The sequence below is a fragment of the Cupressus sempervirens genome, chromosome 9 (genome assembly GCF_028749045.1).
Source record: "Cupressus sempervirens isolate cs-2001-9-10 chromosome 9, ASM2874904v1, whole genome shotgun sequence".
Classification (NCBI taxonomy): Eukaryota; Viridiplantae; Streptophyta; class Pinopsida; order Cupressales; family Cupressaceae; genus Cupressus; species Cupressus sempervirens.
The window spans coordinates 503,347,945-503,357,935 of NC_143126.1; the positions used below are offsets into that span (position 1 = coordinate 503,347,945).

General features: G+C 36.3%; 1 protein-coding gene across 1 annotated transcript; it reads right to left on the bottom strand.

The window, feature by feature from the left end:
- Positions 1-8,169: 8,169 nt before the first annotated feature.
- On the bottom strand, positions 8,170-8,736 carry LOC149539538 (disease resistance response protein 206-like). The gene has a single exon (XM_089802588.1). It carries the CDS (start codon positions 8,734-8,736, stop codon positions 8,170-8,172), a length of 567 nt encoding a protein of 188 aa, XP_089658714.1.
- Positions 8,737-9,991: the final 1,255 nt, after the last annotated feature.

Here is a 9,991-nt window from a genome sequence, read left to right on the forward strand (position 1 = left end):
TAGCCGTCTTCTCATAGAGACCCCAAGTGGGCTTTCCCTCCACTGGACTTAGCTATCTTTTCGCCTAGGTCAGGGGGAGAAAAAGAACCTAATGATGCTATTTTTTCCCTTACTAATGGTTGGTCTCCTCCTGAGCCAAATCCCAACTCCAAGGACTTGTGGGGTTATGATGATAAAGATCCTCCCTTGGCTAGAAATGCTCTTGCAGCCTAAGGGCTTTATATATTCTGTTAATGTGTTTTTTAATGAATAGTTGTATTATCTCATTTCATGTCAAGTGAACTCATGGGGTGATCTTGTATTCCCCCGTCCACCTTTTTTGTGGATGTGTATCTTTAATATTTAATTAATAGGAAAGGTCTATTCATCATATATATATATATATATATATATATATATAGTATCAACTTGTATTGATGATCAAACTCTATGAGGAGTAAGTAAATATTAAGTAGAAGAGTTGACAAATGGAAAAAGATGATAAATTAAAAAGGAAGTTAAAGTAAAGGCTTTCCCAAAAGTTATAGTATAAATCATAGGTACACAGGGTTAAAAGAGAATTAGGAAAGATAATTTCGTACATGCATAAGGAATACTAAACATCATGACAATTCAATATAGTAAAAATAATAAAGCCAATATAGAATATGGCAATGGAAAGAAATGTAGGAAGGCGTTGATAAAATTATAAAGATAATCAAATGAAAAAAAAATGTATATATTCAGAGATATCATATTATGATGAAGAGAGTGCAATAATAAATATACTTTGTTTTTGTATGAGGAATTATTATCTTTTGTATGGGTGAAAGTATTGTGTGGAATTAAAATTTGTATATTTTAAATAGTAAAATATAATCTAAGTTCTTATTAGTTATCTACAGTTTATACACATAAGATTGATTCTAAACTCTAATTGAGGATTTTGTGAGAAAATTAAAACAAACATGTAATCTGCATCTTTGAATGATATATTTTTTACCTCTATTTTCCATCTATTCTTTGTTTAAGGGAGCTATGCAGATTACTTTATATTGTATTTTTGATTTAATTGGTAGATGTTTTCCCTTTACTTGTCATCTACTCATTCTTTGAGTAGTGTTGTTGTGGGTACTCAAGCACACTGATGCTAATTATCATCTAGGTTTGAATGAAGGTTCTTTATTCAACATTATGGTAATTATCATTTGACAGATATCTGCAATTCTTTTGTCACAAAAGATTTTTAGTTGCATCAATTCATTCATTAGTTTTCTATTCTCTTTGATTAGTTTTATTATTCTTCTTAGTTAACCTTAAGTGGAGGTGTTGGTGTTAACATAAATTGTTCTTATCTATAATTTATAGATGACACAACCAATTACCATGTGTTAAGTCCAATAAGAAATACTATTATCTATTCTAAATGCAGTCCACATTCTCAGCATGATTGGTGACAACTGAAACTCTTCTCCATAATTTTGTCTTGTTAAAGGTGGTTTCAATTTTTAGAAAACATGCATATGGAATGATTATTAATCAATGAGAAAAAGAACAATGTAATCATTTTTTTTTTCTTTTCTGCACAAATCTATTTTTCCTTGTTTAATTCTAGAGTATTCTTTCTTTTATAAAAAACTAGATCGTATAGCTATAGAAATTTTTGCATGGCATCAAAGTGCAGGTCATCAATTCAAGTCCCTCCATCCCTTGACCCTTCATCTGCATAGGTTAAGCTTATTGACATGGTATGGAGTGACTTCAAATCCTACATGATAGATGTGGTTCTATCTGGCTCCATGATATGGGATGGTGTTGACATAATGACTTTATCTCCAATGAGATCACTCTTCACCACCAATACATACTTTTGATGTGATGATAAAATCTAGAACTTTTAACACAATTATAGAATAATTGACCTCATGCAATAGTTTCTACATCCTTGCACATACTCTTTGTGAGAAATATATTAAAAATTAATTTAATACTCAAATAATCACAACCCTAAACCTAAAAATTTCACCTGGCACTTGAGAAATGCTCAGCACGAGAAGGTGTCGAGTGTCGGTTTTACTCGGCACATGAAGGTGCCGAGTGCTAGTTATGCTCGACACTTGCTCGACACTTGAAGGTGCCCAGTGGCAGGGAACAGGTGCCGAGTAAGCTCGGCACACAAAGAAGACAATGGATGCCGAGTAAGGTCGGCTCCAGCTTATAAAATTTATAACTTAGAAATAATCTAACATGAATGCTTTCACGATTAAAAGCTTTAACCTTTCAACAAAGTTTCTCAAATACAATGAATAGAAGAGGAAGAACAATAGATTCAAGTATGCCTACTTTCTTTTCTATTCAACTAAGATTTAAACTATTACAAAATTTGGGAGCATTCAGCTTCAACCAGAAAACCCTAAAATAACCCTAAACTGATTATGCTTCAAAAAATTCAATAAACTTTTAAACTTGCAGCTCTTAATGGATACATAAAGAGGTGCCTGGAGCAATCACTGCTTCAATAGGATGAATCTAACAAAAACAAACTTACAGAGTGAACAAGGGAAGCACATGCAACTGCAGGCACAAACTTCTTTCCTTCTTCCTTCTTTTCTCAGCTCTGCAACTTCTCTCTGATCTGCTTGATCTGCAAACTCTGCTTCATCGAATGAATCTGATCATTCCTTTTGTTATACTTGCAAAATGTTTTCCCCCCATTCCTGAATTTGAAAACTCACCCACCACATTTATGTTTCTATCTTTTTTGCTGGTTGTTAGGTGGTAGGTGGGTGTTTGGCTCCAGGGAGAAACGACCATTTGCATTAAATATTCCAACACCCCCCCTTTGTCCTGAGCCAAACAAACAAGGATCATTGCTAATCCAAATCAACTACACTAAGACTTTCTCTTCGGTGTACAAAAGTTCCAATCCTAATGGCTTTGTGAAAATATATGCTAGCTGCTACTTAGACTTACAAAAATTTATTTTGATATCCTCAGTCTCCACCAACTTTCTGATGAAGTGATATCTGATTTCTATGTGTTTGCTTCTCCCATGGAAGACTGGATTCTTGGATAATACAATTGATGAGATGTTGTCACAATAAATTGTGGTTCCATCCTCTTGCCTTTTATTCAAATCTTGTCAAGATCCTCCTTAGCCAAATTGCTTGACATGCTACTGCATTTGCTGCAATGTATTCAGCCTTTGCTGTAGATTGAGCAACAATAGGTTGCTTCTTGGATGCCCATGAAATTGCACCCGATCTCATATGAAACATGTAATAGGAAGTGCTCTTCCTATCATCTAAACTTCTAGCCCAATCACTATCCATGTAACCAACCAACTTGAAATCATCATTTGCAGTACACAAAATCCCAAATCCCTTGGTACCTTTCACATACCTTAGGATCCTTTTTTCCGCTTGCTAATGGGAATCCTTTGGTGTTTCCATAAATCTGGAAATCAAACTTACTGCATGCATTAGGTCTGGCTGAGTTGTAGTCAAATACATTAGACTTCCAACCATACTCTTGTATAATGTTGGATCCACTCTCTTGCTAGAGTCTTCCTTGCTCAACTTCAGACTTACTACTGTTGGTGAGGGGGCTGCCTTACTATTCTGCATTTTAAATCTCTCCAAGATCTACCTTGCACACTTTTCTTGAGAGATAAAGATGCCATCATGCATTTGTTTTACTTGTATGCCTAGAAAGTAGTTCAAGAGACCTAGGTTTGTCATTTCAAATTCACTTTTCATGGCCTCTTTAAACTCACCAATTGGAGCCTTATCATTTCCAGTAAAAATTAAGTCATCTACATAGAAGACAACAATCAATACATTACCATCTGCTGCCTTGATGTAAAGAGTGGGCTCACCATTGCTTTTGCTAAAGACATTACTCATCAAATATGAGTCAATCCTACTGTACCATGCCCTTGGAGCTTGCTTGAGCCCATAAAGAGCTCTCTTCAATCTATATACTTTATTCTCTTCACCTGCAACTTCATAACCAAGTGGTTGCTCCACATACACTTCTTCTTTCAATACACCATTTAGGAAGGTGGATTTCACATCCATTTGAAATACCTTCCACTTGTGTTGAGCTGCAATTGCTATGATAGCACAGATGGTTTCCATTCTTGCAACTGGAGCATAGGTCTCATCATAGTCTCTTCCATACTTCTATTTGTAGCCTTTGATTACCAGCCTTGGCTTATGCCTATCAATCTTTCCTTTAGCATTGCATTTGGTCTTATAGACCCATTTCACTCCAATCACATGCTTCTTGGGAGGCAATTCAGTTAGCTCCCATGTCTCATTTCTTTCTATAAAATCTATTTCCTCATCCATGGCATTACACCATTTTTTCTCCTTGATTGCTTCTTCAAAATATGTTGGATCACTATGAGAAAATAATTCAAAATTAACACTCTCATCATAATCTTCATACCTTTCATCTTGGTATATCTCCCTAAGACTCTTAGTCTTTCTTGGTAATAGGGTGGAGAGTGTAGGATTAGAATCTTCATTGTTGTTGCTTTGCTAACTAACTCGGTCTTCACTGGTACTCAGCACTAACACTCGGTCATGCCTAGAGGAGCTTGGCACTGTCTGAACTTGCTTGCCTTTTCTTTTATTTGCTCCTTCTTCTTTCTGTTCATCAACATCTTTTTCATTCATAATTGGCACTTTACTAGAAGTGCATGGTGACTCATCACTTGAACCATACCAAGACAGATTTTCAAAAAATTCCACATCTCTTGAAAGAGTCATCTTGTTGTTCAATGGGTCATACAATATGTATGCCTTTGATTGTGAGTTGTACCCTGTGAAGATGCACTTCACACCTTTGTTATCAAATTTATGCCATTGCTCTTTAGGCACATGTGCATATGCAACACATCCAAACACCCTTAGGTGTTCAACTATCCATCTACCTTATGACCATGCTTCCATTAGAGTTTTGTCATGGATTGCCTTTGTAGGACACCTATTAATTAGGTAAACTGTTGTTGCCACAGTCTCTCCCCAAAATTCAATTGGGAGACCTTTCTCTTTCATCATACTCCTTGACATTTCAACAATGGTCCTGTTCTTTCTTTTAGCCACTCCATTTTGCTATGGTGTATAGCTAGCTATGAGCTCTTTCTTAATGCCATGTTTCTTGCAAAAGTTTACAAAAGAATTGGAGGTATACTACCCTCCTCTATCTGATCTAAGAACCTTGATATAGTGTCCACATTCTCTTTCATCCTGAGCTTTAAATTCTACAAATTTATCAAATACTTCAGATTTATTCTTTAAGAAATACACCCATGTCCTACGACTGAAATCATCAATAAATGTCATGAAATAAGTACTCCCCCAAATGGAAGTAACTTGCATAGGACCAATTAGGTCGGTATGCACTAACTCTAATGGATATCTAGCCCTCCTAGAATTTCCAGAATTAAAGGGAGGCCTATGTTGCTTACCCAAAATACAAGCTTCACACTTGTCACAAGAACTTTCTACACGTGGCAAACCTTCTACCATTCTTTTATTTGACAACAAATTTAAAAAAACATAGCCAAGATGACCATACCTGAGGTGCCATAGCCGTGAGGGGTCTTCAATCACACTCCTTAGAGCTAATTGTGTGGGAGGTGCAACACTAACTTGAGATGAGAAACATGTCTCAATCCTCAAGGGAAACATTCTGTTCTTGGTCATTTGAACTGCTACAAGTAAATTCTTGCTCACACCCTTTTCTTGAATAACACACATGCCATTCTCCATCAACACTTTGTATTCATTTTGAATGAGCTGACCAATGCTCATCAAATTGTGCTTCATACTAGGGGCGAAATACACATTTTGTATTTCCTTCTTCTCACCTTCCTTGGTGCAGACCATAATTATTCTTTTGCCAACAACTGGTAGGGTTCCATTACCCATCTTAATTTCAAATTTGAAACTCTTGTCAATGAATGAAAACAAGGTTTCATTGCCACTCATGTGGTTGCTACATCCACCGTCGAGGTACCAAACCTCAGGGCTTCCTTATTCACCAACATTACACATGATGAAGGCAGTCTTTTCACTTCCCATATTCACATCAGCCACATTTGCTTGTCCTGACTGACCATTTTGCTTCTTTCAGCATTCACTTGCATAATGGCCATATTTATGACAATAGTAGAATTCTACATTACTCTTATTTGAGTTGTAATTTTTCTTACCTCCTCTTGAAGTATTTTGTGAGCTACTTGCTCCATCTACTCTTCCTGAGCTTTTTATTGCAACATTTCTTTGTCCTCCATTTCCTCAGCCTATACCTCTAGAGTTCCTACCTGAGCCATTTCTTCCTCTCCCCCTTCCTCTTGGATTAGACTGAGCTTTGAATGCTTGCTCTTGGGAAGTAGAAGATGTAGATCTATTGATCCTATGCTCATGGGTTTAAAGAGAACCCATCAACTCATCCATTGTCAAAACGGTGAGGTCTTTTGCCTCTTCTATGGTCATGACCAAATTGTCATATTTATAAGGTAAACTTCTCAATATCTTCTCCACTATCCTTTGCTCTTGATAGTCTTCTCCATTTGACTTCAGTTGATTAATTACATTGGAGGTCCTTGAACTGAAGTCTGCAACTAATTCATTTTCCTTCATCTAAAGGTTCTCAAATTCCCTCCTTATGTTCTGTAGCTTTACTGTATGGACTTTATCAGTCCCCTTGAAGTTAATCTCAAAGATATCCCATGCTTCCTTTGCATAATTTGCTGCTGCAATATTTGAGAATACTATCTCTATCATTGCTGATTCAATCAAACTTAATGCCTTAGCATCCTTCCTCTTTGACTTCTTCAAATGAGTCTTTTGTGCATTTGTGAGGGCAACATACTGAGTTGGATCAGTCACATCATTGAATCCATCAACCACAAACTCCCACAAATCATTTGCAACCATTATGGTCTTCATCTTCTTTGCCCATGTATCATAATTTTGCCCATTAAAGGATGGTGGCTGCTGCCATATCTTTCCTACATCTCCTTCCATGTCAAATAACCCAAGAAAACAAATGCCCTAACTCACTGTCGATGTGGGGCCTTAAAGCTCTGATACCATGTGAGAAATATATTAAAAATTAATTTAATACTCAAATACTCACAACCCTAAACCTAAAAATTTCACCCGACACTTGAGAAATGCTCAGCACAGGAAGGTGCCGAGTGCTAATTTTACTCAGCACATGAAGGTGCCGAGTGCCAGTTATGCTCGGCACTTGCTCAACACTTGAAGGTGCCGAGTGACAGGGAACAGGTGCCGAGTGAGCTCGGCACACAAAGGAGACAATGGATGCCGAGTAAGGTTGGCTCCAACTAATAAAATTTATAAATTATAAACAATCTAACATGAATGCTTTCATGATTAAAACCAGAGAGCCGAGCTTTAACCTTTCAACAAAGTTTCTCAAATACAATGAATAGAAGAGGAAGAACAATAGATTTAAGTATGCTTACTTTCTTTTCTATTCAACTGAGATTTAAACTATTACAAAATCTGGGAGCATTCAGCTTCAACCAGAAAATCCTAAAAGAACCCTAAACTAATTATGCTTCAAAAACTTCAATAAACTTTTAAACTTGCAGCTCTTAATGGCTGCATACAAAGGTGCTTGGAGCAATCACTGCTTCAATAGGACGAATCTAATAACAACAAACTTACAGAGTGAACAAGGGAAGCACGTGCAACTACAGGCACAAACTTCTTTCCTTCTTCCTTCTTTGCTCAGCTCTGCAACTTCTCTCTGATCTAATTGATCTACAAACTCTGCTTCATCGAACGAATCTGATCATTCCTTTTGTTATACTTGCAAAATGTTTTCCCCTCATTCCTGAATTTGAAAACTCACCCACCACATTTATGTTTCTATCTGTTCTGCTGGTCGTCAGGTAGTAGGTGGGCGTTTGGCTCCAGGGAGAAACGACCATCTGCATTAAATATTCTAACAATCTCATACAAGCGCTAGTGTAGCCCAAGGATGAATTACAAAACATCTACGAAGACAAATTTGAACAATCCTAAAATATAACGTGGTACATAGCATTTTAAAAAGGGACAATTCATCAAAGATATCCTCTGGAGCCATAAAATTCAGCGCAATTTAAGTTTATTGAAGGGTAACGCAGAAATATGCAATGACTTCCTATGTGTAACACTCATAGAGCGTGATATTCATGAATAGTCTAAAATAAGATATTGGCTCCACCTCATCAGTGGTAATAGTGCAAATGCCCCTTGCCATTAAGAAATCCCCAGTCCCACCCACAACAGGAAAATATCTGTGCTTATCCTTAAGTGGATAATCGGCTCCAGCAATAGTAAGGGAGCCTTTATACTTATAGTCAGTAGAATTCAGAACAATTGTGAACCCAAACCAAGCACCCAGGGCATATTTTCCATTGTAGACGTAGAGTCCTTGAGCTCTTCCCACTTGTGGTGAATGCATACTTTTTTCAAGTGTAATGGCATCATCAAATACTACCATAGATCCAAACTGGAGACTAAAATTAGCTGCATCTGGTGCTATCAGTACAGATGTTGCATTCTCAACATCTGACCCAAGGTAAAGTATATCGTGGTAATAGAAATTCAAATTCATGCATGGCTTTAGAACCTTTTTATTCTTGCACTCTACCGAATGCATCAAGACAAGAAGCGAAAAACACAACACAGAACACAAGTATAGGGATTTACTATTCTGGATTGCCATGGAGCAGCTGTTAGTAAACTAAGGGAGCGATGTCTAACACAAAATATTACAATTCATAAGGGAGCTTGTAAGCATTTGAGATCATCGAGAGTTCTTTATATTCTACTCGGCCATGAAGCTTGATGGAAAAACTAAAGCTAAATAGCAGATCGAAAATCTATGTGCCATATACAAAGCTGATTGACAAGTATTTTATGTTTATTTTGGCTGAAGATTATCGAAAGGATACTTTTATGACATGAGAATCAGATGAGTTAATTTTCTATAGCTATCGTTTTGCTTAGTTTTTGTGATGATGCAGATATCTGTCTATACGGTTGTGTCTCTGATTTCGTCTTTGACCAAGTACTTCCATACCAGCCGTCTTAGATTGCAATTTTAGTTGTTTCAATGGAGACGACAAAAACAATTCAGAAACCTAAATCGGTTTGTCAAAAAATAGTAAAACCATACCAATATCCATCTTTGATCAAAGAATATACCATTTTCTATCATCACTATAGAATGTACGGTCTGTAAAGATATTTGGATCCTGTTTGATAACAATGGGATATTCAAGCAGTCTGAACGAGCTGCCTGGGAAGGCACCGTTTCACAAACCGTAAAAATTTAAATCTATAAATTTGAAATTGTGTTAGTTTTTCAACTTTTGAAACCGGGGTACTTGCCTCTAAGTATTTAAAATTGGTGTAATTTTTTTCAGATAAACACAAAAGATTATTACGACATTAGAAAATATTATTAGAATGGTAATTCAAAATGACCATTCTTTATTGTTTGGATATTTAGTAAGTTCCAAATAACATAACAAGAAAAATGAAGTTAACGCAGAAATACAAAGATAATTACAAAGAGTACTTATACCCTTCCGTAACTGACAAGTGACAAATAATGATCTTCATGGGAGTGTTTGAATGTGTCAACATAAGTTTTCAGATCAGTCGGAATGTACACTTCTTTCACATCACCCAAGCAATCTGATTTTGTACGGAGTTCGGTGAAAAAAAAATGATATTGGGAATTTGAATTATTTAAAGGAAAAATCATAATCATCATGTCAATTCGTTCACATGTGGAAAAGGAAAGCAAAGTGACCGGATAATAACTTCATTTTGGTTTACATCTTGTCGAATAAACGTAACTGATGAGATCCGTTCAGATTAGTTAAAGAAATTAGTGGTTCCAAATAATCTCAAAAAGGAATTGTGAACTTCTCTTATTGCAAACAAAAAAACCAGATACCTTCTTTTTCAGG